This window comes from Jaculus jaculus, chromosome X, assembly GCF_020740685.1.
Source record: "Jaculus jaculus isolate mJacJac1 chromosome X, mJacJac1.mat.Y.cur, whole genome shotgun sequence".
Classification (NCBI taxonomy): domain Eukaryota; kingdom Metazoa; phylum Chordata; class Mammalia; order Rodentia; family Dipodidae; genus Jaculus; species Jaculus jaculus.
Window position 1 is genome coordinate 5,978,922 of NC_059125.1, and position 19,481 is coordinate 5,998,402.

The window sequence follows — 19,481 nt, forward strand, 5'->3', positions numbered from 1 at the left end:
AAGCCCACAATCACCAGAAATGAGATGTAATTGGAGTTTATGATGTTTATAACTACACTGTGTGTGATGGATGTTCCGTTTTTGCAATATAAACATATGTTGACAAACTCCATTAAAATCCATAACCAGTCATGGTGGTGCACATCTTTAATCCCTGCACTGGGGAGGCAGAGGTAGGAGGATCACTGTGAGTTTGAGGCCAGCCTGAGACTACATAGTGAATTCCAGGTCAGCCTGAGCTAGAGCGAGACCCTACCTTGGAGGGGAGTGGGTAGAAGCCATAATGAACCAGGCATAGTGGCACATGCCTTTAATTCTAGCACTCGAGAGGAAGATGGACATGAGTTCAAAACCACCCTGAGACTACATGCTGAATTCCAGGTCAGCCTGGGCTACAGTGAGACTCTACCTGCAAAAAAAACAAACATAAAGAAGCTTCCTTCCAAGTGATGGAAGCTGCAACTGGCACTCAGTTTCATAGCCTCTCCTCTACTCAATAAGCAGGCTAACAGGAGCCAGTTGCAGCAGTAAAGTAGTCAAGAGACTATTTCTCTTCTGTTAATAACTTTTAAAATATGTTTATTATATGTATGGACACAGGTGCCACTGTGTACAGTTGGAGGCCAAAGGACAACTTCAAGGTGTCTGTGTTCCATCTTTTTTTGAGACAGGGTCTCTTGTCACTGAAAATGAACTGTCACACTGGAAACAAACAACAGACTAGCTGGCCCAAAAGCTATGAATTCTTCTGGCTCCATCTCCCACAGTCATAGGCCAGCTGAGATCACAGATACATGTACCACTTTGCATCCAGCTTTAAGTGGGTGCTGGAGAATTGAACTCAGGCCATCAGGCTTTGCAAGCAAGTACCTTTGATTGCTGAGCCATCGCCCTAGCCCACTAATAACTTTTAACTTAAAGCTTTCAGATATTTAAAACTGATGACACTGTCTTCTGTAACAGTCCATGAAACATTTGGACACCTATAAAGTAACTTCTAAAACCAGGAATCATGATATATGGATAGGCTCCATAGCCAGATGGCATGAAAACAATAAAACCATATTCTTCAAGAGGCTATAATGAAAACCAAAGTATCAACATTGGAGATAAGGTTGCCTAGGACCCAGCCAGGGACTAACCAAGGAAAATGTGAACACATTATATAGAATTCAATAACACTGAAGCAGAGGTTGGCCCTTTGACCAGCTGTTAAAACCCAATGGAAAGACAATGCCCTATGTGGTTATAGTCCCAAGACAAGACTATCCCTGTACTTCCTGGGCAATAGGAGCCTTATAGTGGTAAAGACAGCCCCGTGAATGCCAGGATTATTTGCTGCAGTCTTAGAAGAAAGGGAGAGGGAGAAAGATGGTGAAAGCAGGAAAGAGTACAGAACAGTTTACCATGCTGCTCAATTGCTAGCTAATTTCTAGCAAGCCAGGAAGGTCTCCTCTAACCTTGAAGGGATGGCAGCTGGCTAGCTGTAGCCTGCTGTAGAGAAAACCCTTATATCTAGAATGTCCCTGGCCTGAAATTAGTGGTCATTCTGTACATTTGAGGAAGATCCCAGAATGGATCACTCTGATCACCCCTGATAGGTTGGCTCATCACTGACAAAAGCAATGCACTTAGTCTCTTCCTTTTGGTTGAGCCCCTACTGCCTCACTACCTCATACAAAAAAATAAAGAAAAATGAAAAGAAGAAGAGGAGAAAAACAGACTTTGTGTTCTTTTTTTTTAAATTTTATTCAGAACTTTGATATATGAACATATTACAAATTGGCCATATTCCCATCAATTTATACTCTTAATAGTCTACTTAAGAGTCAAAGACCCCAAGACTGAATCTGAACCTGGTGTTAACATGAGGAGTGGACTATAAAATATAAGATCTTTGCAGAGCCATTGAAGATTGCTAATGAGACCAGATGTCAGAGCTTGGAATTATTCCACAGTCATCTGGAACCCATACTCTTTAGCCTTTCAGTAAACTACCACTCAAATAAAGGAAATTAAAAATATATATATGTAAGATCTTTTCTAGAACTTCTCACAAAAGTTACAATCTAATAATGAGTGATAGTTTCTTTAGACCCCTTTCCTTCTGCCACTAATCACCCAGGACTATATCCTCATATTTTCTTTTTTTTTCTTTTAAAAATCATTTATTTCCAAGTAGAGAGAAATAGAAGAGAGATATGCTCCAGATGCATGCACCACTATGAGCATCTGGCTTTACGTGGGCACAAGAGAATCAAACTCTAGTCATTAGGCTCTGCAGGCAAGCATCTTAACCACAGAGCAATTTCTCCAGCCCAAGATTTACATTTTTTTCTTTTTTTTTTTACATTTAAAAAAAATTTATTAGCATTTTCCATGATTATAAAAAAAATATCCCATGGTAATTCCCTCCCTCCCCCACACACACTTTCCCCTTTGAAATTCCATTCTCCATCATATTACCTCCCCATCTCAATCATTGTACTTACATATATACAATATCAACCTATTAAGTACCCTCCTCCCTTCCTTTCTCTTCCCTTTATGCCTCCTTTTTAACTTACTGGCCTCTGCTACTAAGTGTTTTCATTCTCATGCACAAGCCCAATTATCTATAGCTAGGATCCACATATGAGAGAGAACATGTGGCGTTTGGCTTTCTGTAGCCTCATATTTTCAAGAGCACTTCTCTAAAAAGTAGAGAGGGTAAACTGGGCATGATAGTACACACCTTTATTCTCAGCACTCTTGAGACACAAGTAAGAGGATCATCATGAGTTCAAGGCTACCCTAAAAGAACATAGTGAATTCCAAGTCAGCCTGGGCTATGGTGAGACCCTGCCTTGAATAAAAAAAAAAAAATGGAGAAGGTGAAAAAACCAGTTGTTTCTGGACCCTTCCAACAGAAAATATAACCTCTCTGGCAAATAGAAAGCAGACCAGTACCCACTGTCTTTAAAGGGGGAAAAGAGGGCTAGAGAGAGAGTTTAGCAGTTAAGGGTGCTTGCCTGTGAAGCCCAAGGAACAAGGTTCGATTCCCCAGTACACATGTAGGCCAGATGCAAAGTGTGGCACATGAGTTTGGAGTTCATTTGCAGAGACTAGAAATCCTGGTATGCCCATTATCTTTATTTCTCTCCCTCCCTCTCTCTGAAATAAAAATTAAAAATATATACATATTTTTTAAAAGGTGGGGGGAAGAAGCCTGGCATGGTGGTGCACGTCTGTCATCCCAGCATTCAGGAGGCAGAGATAGGAGGATCATTGTGAGTTTGAGACAACCCTGACACTACATTGTGAATTACAGGTCAGCCTGGGCTAAAGTAAGACTCACCTAAAAAAAGGGGGTAGGGAATAAACACTCCTGATTTTTTCAAACTTCCAAAGGAACTGACACAAATGTTGAACTCACCATGACTCCTGCCTATCCACAGGGCTCAAAACAGTCACTTGGGAGTTACTGTTGTATTAAGAAAGATAGTTATATTCCAACCATATGGAGTGCTAAATATTCTGTACACTTTTTAACCTATAGTTACATGTATATATACACGTAAAAATTAATTGAGAAGGGGCTGGAGAGATGGCTCAGCAGTTAAGGTGCTTGCCTGCAAAGCCAAAGGACCCGGGTTCAATTCTTCAGTACCCACATAAAGTCAGATTCACAACGTGGCACAGGCATCTAGAGTACATTTGCAGTGACTACAGGCCCTGGCGCACACATTTTCTCTATTTGCTCCTTTCTCTTTTCCTCTCACTCTGTCAAATAAATAAATAAAACATTTTTTAAATTAATTGAGAATACATTTTAAATGATAACTCTGTGTGGATTTTTTTTTAATTTCCCAAGTGGTATAAAAGTCATATTCCATTTTCACTAAGATCACTTGGAGATCTTGGAATATGTCTCAAGATGAAAAGTTGGCAATTAGCTCTACATGATATTCCTCTTATTTTATATCTACAATGGGATCCAGTATTTAGCTATTCCATGATTTTCATGAAAAGAAATTTGGTTCTAATCTATTCATAGGCCACCAGAATTGGATAAGCAGAGAATTCACACTTACCTAATTCAGTCTTATTACTCTTACTCATATTATAGTATATGAAAATCTGATATAAGCTAAAGAAAAATAACTGCAGACAACAAAGGCTCCCCAGTGTCTGGACACCATTTATACTGATACATTAATGTTAGTCTCACTTTTTTTCTATTTTGTTTTTATTTTTAGAGAGCAAAAGAGAGACAGAGAGAGAAAAACTCGGCATACCAGAGCCTCAGCCACTGCAATCGAAGTCCAAATGCTTGTGCCACCTAGTGGGCATGTGTGGCCTTGCACTTGCCTCACCTTTGTGCATCTGGCTAACATAGGATCTGGAGAGCTGAACATGGGTTTTTAGGCTTTGCAGGCAAGCGCCTTAACCACTAAGCTACCTCTCCAGCCCTACTCTCACTTTTGGTTAGAGAAGCTTCTCTTTTCAGATAGCAGTGACCACTGGGATGACTCAAAAGTCATCATAGTGCTAAGAAGTGACAGTAGAGTGTTCAGCACTAAGACATCTCTATTACACCTTCCAAGGCTCAGGGTCCATTGAGGAAGAGGTGGCAGAAAAAAAATGTAATCGTCAAAGGAAGGGTAGGGCTGCTTACAATGCAATCTTCCAGACACAAAATGGCCTGGATACCCACGACCTCGCAGGGCCTGGCACTACCTACACAAGGTCTGCATAACAAGAGGAAAAGACAATGATTTCAAAATAAAAGAGAGACTAATTGAGAGTGGGAGGGGATATGATGGACGGTGGACTTAGGAGGGGTAAAATAAGGGTGGGGAGGGAATTATCATAGTTTATTGTCTATAATTATGGAAGCTATCACTAAAAAAGTTTAAAACAGGCCAGAGAGATGGCTTAGTGTTTAAGCGCTTGCCTGTGAAGCCTAAGGACCCTGGGTCAAGGCTCGATTCCCCAGGACCCATGTTAGCCAGATGTACAAGGGGGCACATGCATCTGGAGTTCATTTGCAGTGGCTGAAGGCCCTGATGTGCCCATTCTCTCTCTGTCTCTCTCTTTCTTTCTCTGCCTCTTTCTTTCTCTATCTGTTGCTCTCAAATAAATAAAAATAAACCAAAAAAATTTTTACAAAAAGTTTAAAACAACAGAAAGATTCTTAGAATGTAAGATTACATTGAAGCAAATAGTTGCTGGGTTTGTAATATATTATTAATATATATCATATATGCCAATAATGGCACAAAATGGGGGAAGGATTGAAGGGAAGGGAGTTATGTTAGGGCAATGTTTCTGTACTTTACCAGAATCATACCTACATAAATTTGAAGTAAATCCTGCTAAAATGTACTACAAAAATCAATAAAGGGACCGGAGAGACGACTTAGTGATTAAGGTGCTTGCTTTCAAAGCCTTAGGACCCAGGTTTGATTCCCCAGTACCCACTAAAACCAGATGTACAAGGTGGTACATGTGTCTGGATTTCATTTGCAGTGGCTAGAGGCTCTGGTGTGCCTGTTCTTTCTCTCTCTCTTCCTTCTCCCCCTCCCCAAACAATAAATAAATAAATAAATAAAATATTAACCAAAAAGAAATAAATTTCTTATTTGCCCTCCATGGACAACACTTAAAGTTTACAATGGATGACGAGGCCTTACCTGCTTGCAAGTACTCTGGCTGCAGAGTTGGAGGCAGGCCCTCAGGCAGTGGGTAGCCGTTCTTCCGAGCCACAATGAGATGAAATGCAGCACAAAACTCAGGCAAGGTCAGGGCTCCATCGCAGTCAGCATCACTGAGTTCCCTAGATATGACATATATCTTAAGTACCTGCCATGTGGCTTCAGCCTGAAACATCCAAACTCAACTCTCAGACTCTTTGCAGTGCTCTGCAGAACCCCAATCTCTTTTAGGCAAACCTCCTTGCTATCTCAGGAGGCTAGTTCAGAAGAAGAGAAAAGCTGACCCACAGAACTGGCATCAAGAGCATTTGGTAAATGACAACTTAAATTCTTTGGGTTCTCTGATAGGTCTACTTTACAACACTGAGACATGGCATAAGAAATGCTAACACATCATTAAATTGATGCCAGGAGGTCCTAGTTAGTGGACAGGCATTCAATTCCTGCAGGCTGCATGGTGTGGATAGCACTGGATTTAAGGCTCAAAACAAGCCAAGGAAGGCTGAGACTCATTTCATTCAGAGCACAGAAATAGATGCTGCATTTTTTTTTCAGTTTCAACAGAAACCCTTGAAGTTTTTAGGTAATGTAAAATATTTTTTTCAAGGTAGGGTCTCATTCTAGCCCAGACTGACCGAGAACTCGCTCTGGCATCACAGGCTGGCCTCAAACTCACAGTGATCCTCCTATCTCTGCCTCCTGAGTGCTAGATTAACGGTGTGAGCCACCACACCTAGCAAGTAGTGTAAATTTTTATAGCAAACTACTGTTTGCTTGCAGATTCCTTCTTAGAAAACCAGGCATGATGACACATATCTATAACCCCAGAATTTGAGAGACAGAGATAGGAGAGGAGAAATAGGAGCACAAGGCCATTCTTGAGACCAGAAGGTGCTACTTGAGACCCTGACCCCAAACCAGAGAGTGGGGAGTCCTTCTTAGGAAAAATGCAAACAGACTTGATGCATATGGACTGAATTGTGTTTTAAGATAAAAGTAACAAGATAAGGCTGACAAACAGGAAGAAAGGGAGTCTTCAAAAGGCTTATCTTCACTTCAGTCACTGCTGCCCACTAAAAGACAGACCTATTCACATAGTACAAAAGAAACCTATTTGCCAAAGGAACTAAGACTCCTTAAACTCTACTTGTCTTTGTACACTGAAGAGATAGTAAACTTGTCGAAGGACAAGAATAGCAATAAGACTTAGACAACACTGTCATGGAAAGGTGCTGCTACTGGAAAGGAAAAATACCTCTAAGGTAAGCTCTGCCACTGTGCTCTGGCCCATTCACATCCTCCTACTCCCGTCTGCCTACAGCTTTAATTTAGAATGTACCAGCCCTGGAATAGCTGCTCCTGGCAGTGAGGAGTCTGGGAACTGCTTCAGAAGCTGCAGGGAGAGGATACCACTTAGCCTTCATGGATGTGTCTCAACGAAAATGGGAAGCCTCTGGTGATAATGTTAAGGCTTCCTGCCAAAACGGATTGTATTCATTCAAAATGGCCACTTCTTTTTTTTTCCCTAGCCTTAAAACATAGCATAAAATATGTGCAAAAATTATGCCAGAGTATGTGGCTAAAGAATCTAAATCCAGCTCAGAATCCTCAATACACTGGCATGCACAATACATGTATCACTGGGACAGTACACAAGATGCACAATATATGGTGTGCAATTGTAAATCCTATCATAATTTTCACAAATCCTCATAAAAAGCTTCACATAAATATTCCAATGTTTTAATATATTTATAACAGCATGATCTATTGGGAAAGAATTAGCCCCCACCCAGCCAGTAGTTTACAGTGCTGAACAGTTTCATCAATGCAAACACAGACATCTGGACCATCCCAGCACATTGGGAGCTAGAACCATGGCAGGCTTCAGTAGCGAGGCACGGCGGGCGCTGCAGCTGCGAGGCTGAATTAGGACCCAGCTGCGAAACACCTGCCAAACTTACAAAGCTCACAGGCAGCTAGAATGGTCAAATTTAACTTCATTCCAAAATGGGCTTGGGCTTTCTGTTCCCTGTGCCTTATAAAATATTACAAAGGATAGCCTTTCAAGGTCTTCTGTTTACTTGCCTCACACCAAGTAAAAAAATGTATATGTGTGTATGTGTGTGTGTGTGTGTGTGTGTGTGTGTGTGTGTACGTATGTGTGTGTATAAAATATATAAGCAAAACGTTTCTCATGTGCACAATTGGCTACACTGAAAAAAAAGAATTGAGAAGGGAGTTAATAGAAAATTACTTTTAAACTGGTAGTTAACAGGATGCATATGTGCTTTTCATACTTTTTTTCATATTGTGATTTTCATATGACATCTTATTTAATCTTCATAGCAACAAAAATCTGGGCTTCATTTGCTCATCACTCTTTAAAAAATCATTCAAAAAAAACCCAAAACTTTCAGGGAAAGACATATAGCTCAGCAGTGATAAGCTGGCGAGCTTGAGGGTCTGGATTTGACCCCCAGCATTGAAAAACAAAACAATAATGAAAAAGTAAAAGTGCTGCGGAGATGGCTTGGTAAGTAACAGTGTTTGCTGTGCAAGCATGAGGGCCCGAGTGGGATCTCAGCTGGGTGTGACATCGCATGCCTGTAACCCCAGCTGAGTGGGGCCAAGACAGAAAGATCACTGGGGCTTGCTGGTGAGCCAGTCTAACTGAAAAACAACACAAGCTCCAGGGTCACTTAGAGGTCCTGTGTCAAGGAAATAAGGTGGAAGAGTGATAGAGGAGGACATCTGAACCCTCCTCTGGATTCCATATGTGTGCACACAGGAAACACGTGTTCTCTCTCTCGCTCTCTCGCTCTCACTCTCTCACTCTCAGAGACTGGGCTACACAGTGAGTTCCAGGTCAGCCTGGACTAAAAAGACTGTCTCAAACAAACGCAACACCATAAAAAAAATGAAACTTTCAAAAAGGCCAAAAAGATAAGTATGTATGATACCATTACAGTATTTGGCAGTAATTGCACTCACCATATATAAGAGAGTTCTGGAATGGAAAGCTTCGATTTGGTGAAGAAGTTCTTGGCCACGGGCCCTGTCAAGAGGCATTGTTAAATAAGCCATTAGTTATTTATCTAGAGCAGCCTTTACATTTAGGTGTAAGGAAATCATGCAGCAATCTATACCACATAGCCACACATGTTTATTCCTCAAAACAACCACAAATCATGGGACTGAAAGTAGCATATGGCTTGCCTAGCACCCATGAGATCCAAAGTTTCATTCCCAGAATTGTAAAAATAAATAAAGTAGAATAAAAATAAAAAGCAATGCATTAACAGCCTTGAAAGAATTTAGCATAGGGCAAAAGAACCAGTAGCATAATGCTTGTGACAGATGCAAACCACAGAAATTTCTGTTTCAGTTTTAGCAATACTCTGCAAAAGGTAGAAAACTATAAAAGAAGAAATCAGTACCATTAATCCTACCAGAGGTACATCCTGTTGGGCAGATTTTTGGTAACATTTTTTGACAGCTGTTTGAGGAATTGATGCAGAAATCTTTCTTTATTCATTGTAACTTTTCCCCTATTGACTAAAATTAGGTAAGCAACCCATTGTAGGTTATATACTGCAAGTCCCATCAGTACTAGAAATGCTATGTCTTCATAGAGACTCAAATCTTCAGCTCTCCATAGTTTCACAATTCAAAGCCTCAATTATTTTCTTTGTTTGTTTGTTTGTTGTTTTGTTGTTGTTACTGTTGTTTGAGGCAGGGTCTCACTCTAGTCCAGACTGACCTAATACTCGTGACAATCCTTCTAGTCAGCCTCACTAGGATTAAAGGCATGAGCCACCACCACACCCTGCTTCAAAGGCCTCAATTCTAATACAAAGAACAGTTAATCCAAAGCCCCAAGTTTTGTTTTTTTTTTTCCTAAATGGCCAAAGTCAAAAGTCTTCCATAGCAAGTTCACGTGTTCTAATGGGCTTTAATTTTATTTATTTATTTGAGAGAGGGAAAGAGGCAGACACACACACACACAGAGCACACACACAGAGAGAGAGAGAGAGAGAGAGAGAGAGAGAGAGAGAGAGAGAGGGAGGGAGGGAGGGAGGGAGGGAGGGAGGGAGGGAGGGAGGGAGGGAGGAATGAAAAGAGAGAGAATGGACACTCCAGGGCTTCCAGCCACTACAAATGAACTCTAGATGCATGCATCCCCTTGTGCATCCAGCTAATGTGGGTCCTGGGGAATTGAACCTAGGTCCTTTGGCTTTGCAGACAAATGCCTTAACTGCTAAGCCATCTCTCTAGCCCCTAATTGGCTTTAAGACAATGCAATAGGAATGTGGTTTAAGCTAAGTGATAGAACATTTGCCAAGCATATACAAAGCTTGGAGTAACCATCCCCAGGACTATCAGAATACCCACTCTCCCCCCCCTCTCAAAAAAGGACTATAATGGATCCTAAAGTAACACATATTCTTTTTTAAAGATTAAAGGCAAAGTACGAATAAATCAATGTGCCTGCTTCCCAAAAGCATCCTGTAAACAATGCTAGCACATGACTTTTTGCCAGAACCACCATGCAAGCCTATTTCCCAGTATTCTACAGGTATAAAGACATAAAGATGTCCTCTTCTCTTCTCAGCCTTTGTTTTGGCTCTGTATCCTCTCTCTTCAAAGTACACTAGACCCAAATCCCTAGCTAGAGATTTGCCCTGGCCTTCACACAGTACATTATTATATCATAGTGTCTGACAGGAGTTAAGTGGAGGCCACTGGCAAGCAACAGCTAACAGTTGCTACCAGCTAAAGGATACTGAAGAGAAAACCTAAGTGGCTCCTCTGATGACCAACCAGGAAGTCCAAACCATGTGCAGGAACTTTCACTCCAGCTCCACCTCTGAAGCACCATAAAAAGAGGTTTCATTTTGATTAAAAGCTCAGAATAGATAAATGTAAACAGAGAGAAAGTAGACTAATGATTACCTAGGACTAGGAGGAGGAGAGGGTAAGAATAGGGAATAACTGCTAGTAATTAGGGGGTTTACATGAAGGTGATAGAAAGATTTGGAACTCAAGATTGTGAATATAGTTCCTGGATGCACTAAAACCATTGAACTGCACACTTTACCTGGTGGATTTTATGGTGTATGAATTATATATTTCAGTCAAGATGTTTATTTTAAAAGACACATCAACTAATTGCAATTTATGAACCTCTTCATCGTGATCAAACTGATCTTTCTTTTGCATGTGTGTGGTGTGCATGTTTGTGTATTTATGGATTACTGTGTGGGCAGAAGCACATACAAGTGTATGTACCTATGTATGGAAGCCAGAGATGGACATCAGATGTCTTCCTCAGTGACTCTCCACCTTATTTTTGAGATATGGTCTCTTACTAGACTTACAGCTAACTGATTTAGCTAGACTAGCTGGCTAGCAAGCTCCAGGGATCTTCTTGTCTCTTCCTTCCCAGTCTCGGTTATAGGCACACCATCACCTTGGCATTTACATGGGTGCTGGGAATTGACTACTGAAACATCTCTCCAACCACAAAATAGAATTTGAAAGGACATAGAAAATTAAACAATGAAGACTTGATGATGTTAGGGAATTTGTGGGGGTTTGTTCACATGTGCCAGTGAGTTATTTTTTTTTAGTCATTATAAAAAATTTTATTTGTGGGCTGGAGAGATGGCGTAGCAGTTAATTGCTTGCCTGTGAAGCCTAAGGACCTCGGTTCAAGGCTCAATTCCCCAGGACCCACGTTAACCAGATGCACAAGGGGGCGCATGCGTCTGGAGTTCGTTTGCAGTGGCTGGAGACCCTGGCGCGCCCATTCTCTCTATCTGCCTCTTTCTCGCTCTGTCGCTCTCAAATAAATAAAAGTACCAAAAAAAATTTTTTTTTAAATTATTTGTGCGTGTGCTTGCTAATGTATGTGCATAAGAATGCACATGTCACAACATGCATGTAGAGGACAAAGGACAACTTTTGGGTTAGTCTTCGCCTGTCTACCTCATTTGCAGTAGAATTTCTGGGTCTGGATTCTCTCTATTGTTCTTTGCTCCACTTACCATGAGCTTCCAGGAAATTCTTCTGTCTCCACCTCTCATCTCACCATCAGAGTTAATGGTTTGGGATTATAGAAGCCCACCACAGCTCCTTTCTCCGTAGGGCCTGGGGATCAAACCTGGGTACTCCAGCTTGAGCAACAAGTGTTTTTACACTGACCCATCCCCCTAGCCTGTGATTATGTTTTGCTTTTTGTTAAAGAACTTATCTTTAAGGTACACCCTGCAATATTTTCAAAGAAAATGGCCTGGCAATCATATTTTAAAATAATGTGGGCTGTGATGGAATACAGATAAAATTTTTGGTGTGTCTACCTAGGGATGTGTTATACTAGCTACTATAGTTGTAGCTATATTTTAAATTCTGTAAAATAAAACAAATTAAAAGAAAATCAAAACCTTTTCAACAAGTATCTGTGTATATTTGGCTAAATATCTCTGAATATGTTATAGAGAAACTCACTTGAGCAAAGGGTAAGATTAGCTAGTAGTCAATGTATACAATTTGGGTTTCTAGTTGGCTTATCTAAATCATGATAATAACATTGTTATATGTACAGTATTCTCCCTTCCACAAAGTCATTACCTCCAATCAGAAAAAATGATGTTGGCATATATATATATATATATATATATATATATATATATATATATATATGTTTTATACATATATATATATACACACACATATATACATACACACACACACACACGTATAGCTCAACTGCACACTTTACTTCATAGAAGAAAACCTGTCTTAGTCCACACTTCACTGTCAGGTTAAAATTATCAAGAATATATTTGCTATTCTTTGAAAATTTAGTATAAGGAGAAAGTTTTATGAATTTTTTTCTAAGCTCTATTTCACTTCTAGTTTAGTCCTCTGTCTGGTAAAATGTAGGCAATTTAGGGATTAAGTCAACTTCGTTCAGTCAGAACTTTATATGAGAACAAATAGAAATGCATATAGCTGAAGGGAACACAGAAGAACTGATATGAAGGAAAATACAAGCCAATTTTCTTCCCATATCTTAACCAGGAAAAAAAAAACCTTGAGCCAAAAAAAAAAAAAGTGAGCATAAACTTGAACTTGCAGGGAATATAAAACATAAGAACAACCGTGGTAGAAGGCTGCACTCTGTCCTTGCTCTAAGTGCAATATAATTAGTAAGCAATTTAAGGTGTCCCCCTAGTGTGACAATTTACCATTTCAAGAAGCCACCTTACTGACTAAAGTACAGGGTCTGGACCAGGTTCCTTCAAATTTCCACTTTACCCTTTTATTTATTTTTTTTATTATTATTATTTTATTTATTTATTTATTTTTTTGGTTTTTCGAGGTAGGGTCTCACTCTGGCTCAGGCTGACCTGGAATTCACTATGTAGTCTCAGGGTGGCCTTGAACTCACGGCGATCCTCCTACCTCTGCCTCCCTAGTGCTGGGATTAAAGGCATGCGCCACCACGCCCGGCTCACTTTACCCTTTTTTTTTTTTTTTTTAAATATTTTTTATTTATTTATTTGAGAGCAACAGACACAGAGAAAGACAGATAGAGGGAGAGAGAGAGAATGGGCGCGCCAGGGCTTCCAGCCTCTGCAAACGAACTCCAGACGCGTGCGCCCCCCTGTGCATCTGGCTAACGTGGGACCTGGGGAACCGAGCCTCGAACCGGGGTCCTTAGGCTTCACAGGCAAGCGCTTAACCGCTAAGCCATCTCTCCAGCCCCACTTTACCCTTTTAAACAGAAGTATAATTTCCCAATGTCATTACCATTTTTCTGCATGATTTATACTTGATAAGAAATTTGACCTTCAGGGCTGGGGAAATGGTTCACCAGGAAAAAGCAATTGCCAATGAAGAACTGAGTTCAGTCTCCAGCACCCACATAAAATTCTGGGCATGGTTAGACCCTATTGCTGAAGACTCTACATGCTTGAGTTGCAGGTCACTGAGAAAGCAAGCTGGAGCTGAGCTGCAAACCTCCTCCATGTTTAATAGCTGTCAGCTGTCAGGGTACTAGAAAGAACTATGCAACATGCAGCTTTTTGTAGGAGAGAAGTCATCAACTGTCTTAACCAGCAATAGACCCTGCAAACCTTATAGCCCACCAGCCAGGCCAAATGTTCCAACTGGTGCAATGGTGGCATTCTGTTATGGGAGAAAACAACTGCTCTCTGATTAGACTGGAGACCTGCTTGGGTTGGGGGTGGAGGTGGGAATTCATGTCTGACAGTAAAAGCCTACTCAGAAGCCCATGGATAGGAAGGTCATAAGCTCTAGGAAAGAAACTACTACTGTTGTCTGTTAAATGTGTATATTATGCCCACCAAACTCTAAACACTATGTTTATGCCCACATATTAATGCTACTCTCACTTTTAGCTAGAGAAGCTTCTCTTTTCAGATGACAGTGACTACTGGGGTGATTAAAAACCCACCACAGTGATAAGAAGTAACAGTAGAGTATTCAGTACTAAGTGAGACATCTCTACCACACTTTCCAAGGCTCAGGGACCATTGTGAATGAGGTAGCAGAAAGAGTATAAGAGCCAAGAGTCATCCCCAAAGAAAGGGGACGACTGTTTATATGTGCTATCTTCCAGACACAAAGCTCACAGTGGTTGACACTACCTACAGTAGACCTGTATAATAGGAGGGAGAAAACTAGAAAGAAGAAGGGGTACAGTGGAGGGAGGCTTGGGGAGGGGAAGTGGTATCATGGGAGGGGATTATTATAATGGTATAGTGTCTATATTTATGGAAGTTTTCAATTAAAATTTTAAAACTTGAGCTAAGCGTAGTGATGCATGCCTTTAATCCCAGCACTCAGGAGGCAGAGGTAGGAGGATCTCCATGAGTTCGAGGCCACCCTGAGACTCCATAGTGAATTCCAGGTCAGCCTGGGCTAGAGTGAGACCCTACCTTGAAAAACCAAAAAAAAAAAAAAAGATTAAAACTTGGCATGGTTTCACATGCCTGTAATTCCAGCTGGGATGGATAGAGAACAGGACAATCACTGAAGCTCACTGTTCAGCAGGTTTAACTGAAAAATTACCAGTTTCCTTCAGGAGCTGTGAAAAAGTGCATGTCAAGGAATTAAGTGGAAGAGCACTAGAGGAGGACATGGATCAAGCCTTCTTCTGGCCTCTATACAAGTAAACCACCTTCTGCATACATACAAATGGCAAAAAAATGGAACTGAAAGTCAGGTGTGGTGGCACACACCTGTAATCCCAGCACTTGGGAGGCTGAAGTGGGAGAACTGCTGTGAGTTTGATGCCAGCCAGAGACTACATAGTGAATTCCAGGTATGCCTGGGCTAAAGGGAGACATTACTTTAAAAACAAAATAGAAGGAAGAAAGGGAAGGAGAGCGGGAGGGAGGGAAAGAATGAATGTGGTCATTGAAATTAAAGAAATTTTTAAAACGGAAAAGAAAAGAAACTACATCTTAGAGAAAGACAAATTGTCATATTTCATTGTATGTAAGTTTCCTATTATTCACACAAGAGCACTATTTGAGGACACCATGTTCTCTCACCTGAAATGAAGGAACTGGGGTCTGGTTGAAGGGATCGGAACTGGTTGATATAGTACTCCCGCTGTTCTTCTGTTATCCTCCAGGGTTCATCTGGGTAATTACTGTTGTTATCCTGCAGTTCTCTCTCCACTGAAAATGACTTCAAAAATAAAAAAAAGAAATGCTCAAAGAATCTTCTTTTTATGAGCTAAAGTATAAAACTTAAACAACAAGGAAGTTATCTATTTCTCTTGAGAGTTTCATCAAGAGAATAAATATTAATGTCTTATAATAAGACTATAGATATAACATAAACTGAAATAACAGACATCAAGCTTTATGTATCTTTGTATTCTTCAAATAGGAGTACAAATGAAATACTTAACACTTGATTAATGACAGAACATTTTCCAATGTGTTAAAAATTGAGTTAAAAAGACAATAAAGTACCTGAAAAGAAGGGCCTTGGAGAGGGCAGGATGAAATCTAGCCTTCTTTTTTTTCCTTTTTTTTTTTTTTTTGTCTCTGACCTGTAACTGCCAGTTACTACCCATAATGAGCTATTGATTGGAGAGACCTTCAAGATCCCCCAAAGCAAGACAGGTTTCTGTCAAAGCACTTGATTACCTGGCTGAGGCAAAAGGTAAGAACCTATTGCTGAAGACACCATATGCTGCTAACACAGAGCATGGAGAATCCTGGATGGAATGCAGAAGACAGCCAGTCCCTAGTTAGCCTTTCTAGTGCTTGAAAACACTACATGAGCTACTGGGGGAAATTGGCCAACTATGGTCTGAGCAACCAGTAGTCTAAGCTACTCAGAAGCAAACACCCTGACACGATGTAAACGCCAGTGCAATAGTGACACACAGCCTTAGTGGGAAACCAGTAGCTTCCTCATAGGCTTAAGAGATCCACTCAGTATAAAGGAACCCATATCTGGAATTGGGAACCAGATCAGAATCCTATGTAGACAAAGATTATGTTGTCCAGTGTCAAGCTTTCATTAGTCTTTGGCTAAAAGAGAGGTTACAGACATCAAATTCTCCTTAAATTAATAATACTTATCCCAGTTAAACTATGCTGACTTCACTCTCCGTTGGAGAATCTGTTCTTTTTCAGAAGGTAGTGAGACTGGAGGAGATAAACTATCCTCGCACTTCAGCCGAGCCAGAGCTGACTCCACAGAGGAACTGGGGAGATGAGCAAGAGCGCTGCTTCCACACTGAACCTGACAATCAGTGCCAGGGTGACAATCAGGGAGACAGACCCTGAGGATACTCAAAACCTACCAAAGCAGAGATCCAGAGGCTCCCAAGAGTTCATCACTACAGTAGATTTAAAGCACACCCAACACAGCTCAGGAAATTTTATGGAAGAGGGGATGGAAAGATTGTAAGAGCCACGGGTTGAGACATCATGCATAGAGATTATTGATTTTCTCCTCCTAAAGCCTCTTAAATATGCTTGTTTTCTTTAGTGTGAAGTATTCTACCCAGTAGTCTCTATAAAACTGGCTTAGTGCTCATACATTCATATAGCCAGCTTTTATCATGCAAAGTTTTTCTTACTCCTATTATGAGGGATAATTTTTCAGGCTGCAGTAGTTTGGGTTGGCAGCCATGATCTTTCAATGCTAAGAATACCCCATGGCAAGCCAGCCCTTCTAGCTTTTAAAGTTTCTACTGTGAAATCAGCTATCACTCTGATAAGATTACCTTTATAAGTGATGAGCTATTTCTCAACTGCAACTTTCAGTACCCTTTTCTTCATTTTCTGTGTTTAGTATTTTAACTATAAGATATCATGGGGAATTTCTTTTCTGGTTCTGCCTATGTGGTTCTGAATGACTCTGGTACCTGAAGGGGTCTGTCTTTTACAAGATTTGGAAAGTTTTCTATCATTTTATTGATCATACTTTCTATCTAATTAAGCTGAAGTTCTTATCTTTCTTGTATGTCCATAATTTGAACATTTGGTCTTTTTAAGGTGTCCAGCATTTCTCTCATATTGTACTCATCTATGTTTTTGTTCTGAATTTATCAAAGATCTTGGCATCCTGACCCAATTTCTCTGTCTTGTCCTAAAGTTCCAATATTCTATCCTCCACATGGTCTTTTCTATTGGTCTGGCTTTCTTAGGAGGCTCTTAATTCAGTTATTTCATATGTCTTTCTGTTTTGTTTTTCTTCAATGTCTCTCTTTATTGAGTTCCACCTTCCTTTCTTGGTTTGACTTTTCACTAATGACTGAATTGTTCTTTTGTAATTCATTCAGGCATGTGTTCATGCCTTCGTTGAGTTATTCAGATGCCTATTGAGTTATTTTAGTTAACTGCGCTTTACTGAATTTCATTTGATCATTTGTTCATACTCTCATTTAGTTTATTATATATATTTATCATAGTCATTTTTTTGGAACTCTTTGTAGTTTTCTCTAAGTAGTTTTCACTGGAAGCTTCAACTATGGGACAAGGCATTCTTGGTGAGGATATCTTGCCTTGGCTCCTTGGTTACATATTTTGCATTGCAGCTTGCCCATCTGGAGATAATTCCATTGTCTTGCCATACATATAGGAATAGCAGCTCCACTGGGGATCCAGGGTGGGCTAAGGCCAGGACTGCTACCTTAACAGACAAGATTCTGGGTTCAGGAGAGGAAGGAGGTAACCATAAACTCACTGGGCCTGGGTCAGGACTTCTTTGGGTAGTCTACACGCTTCTAGATTTAGAGTAAGCCCAAGTCAGACATGAGCTCACCAGGGTTGGGGGAGGATGGTGCTGGGATAGGCCATGGGCTCCAGGTAGCCTACATGCATCTAGATTGGGCAGGGGGAGCTGAACGCAAGCTCACCATGGGACTCTGCTGGGGCAGACTACTGGCTCTGGGCAGCCTACATGTGTGTGGGTTGGGGGATGGATTCTTTTTAAACTGTATAGAAACCACGCTATAATAGCTATAATCATATAATTTTTGTGGTTTTATTTTTTAGCTAGAGTCCCAAACTGCAGCCTGGGCTGGCCTCAAACACACAGCAGTACACCTGCCTCAGACCCCTAAGTACTAGCTAGATTTATGGGCATGTGCCACCACACCCAGCTCATTTTTTTTTTCCATTGCACTTACACTGTGTAAATCCAAGAGCCAAAAGCTCAGATTCAAATCCAATGTCTTCCAGCTCTACTTGAGTGGCAAGTCAATATCACTTAGCCTGTCAGTATCACATGAATGAGCTGGGGGTAGGTAGTAAATAAAGCTGAGTGATGAGAACTGTTGTGGTATATCATCAGGTAATAAAGTGGTGCATCAGACCTGTCACTAGAGGGCAGACACGACAAATTTGAAGATTTCAAAGCTCAGAAATCCAGAGAAGCAGTATAGTAGTAAACAAAAGCTATGTCAGGCTTTGAGGACTGAAACAAAAATGGTGATGCAAGGGGACCAGCTGGGGATTAGATCCATCTTTCCTGTCTGCCCTAAGACCATGGTGCCATTGCCAAGGACCATTTTCATAGAACCAAGAGGTGCACACAGGATAGATTTTAGGACAAAAGGAGATAGGAAAAAGAGGAGTTTTGCTAGAAAGCAGTCATCATATTGTATACTTGTTTCCAAGCACACTATCAAAGAATGGAACAATGAGAAAGTGTTATTCCCTCCATCCCTAGGAAAGTCAACCATCTCCTCCTTCAACATCCCCCTTCCCCATACCATTCCAGAACTTAATGCTCCCTGAAAACATCTGTCTCTTCTCAGACAGGGTTTGGACAGGAAAGAGGACTACATAAAATTTTGCACTGTGATATAACCTTGAGATACCATCACTGAAGTAATATATATCATTTTGGCATCTAGAACTTTGGACTAAGGGATGAGGCTTTGGAAAGATCTGGAAAATGAGACTAAATATTGCTGGAAGAAATGGCAAGTGAGGACACACCTAGTAAAGAGGCTGTTCCTTACCAAAAAAAAACAAAAATCTGGGTTGGATCTATGTGGTTTTTGGTCATTAGCAATCAATATATTGCTTTCATACTGACCTCCTATGAAATATAAATAAAGCCACTTATAAATGCTCAGGAAATTACTATTGCCCAGTAGTTCATACCATAAATTCATAGAATGCTCTGATACTTGTATAGCATTTCTCATACTACCTCATTTGATATCTTAAGACTTTTAACACATAGGCATAGCAGGTATTAGTTAGTAGCCTTTTT

At 40.5% G+C, this 19,481-nt stretch overlaps 1 protein-coding gene across 4 annotated transcripts in view; it reads right to left on the reverse strand.

The window, feature by feature from the left end:
• Reps2 (RALBP1 associated Eps domain containing 2) overlaps nucleotides 1-19,481 on the reverse strand; it is a 293,602-nt gene that overhangs the window by 127,139 nt on the left and 146,982 nt on the right. For all 4 annotated transcript variants that reach the window (XM_045140337.1, XM_045140334.1, XM_045140335.1 and 1 more), the window contains exons 6-8: nucleotides 15,284-15,422; nucleotides 8,691-8,754; nucleotides 5,676-5,818 (exon numbers count right to left, since the gene is read on the reverse strand). In XM_045140337.1, the coding sequence (XP_044996272.1) occupies nucleotides 5,676-5,818; nucleotides 8,691-8,754; nucleotides 15,284-15,422 (346 nt within the window). The remainder of the gene's footprint in view (nucleotides 1-5,675; nucleotides 5,819-8,690; nucleotides 8,755-15,283; nucleotides 15,423-19,481) is intronic.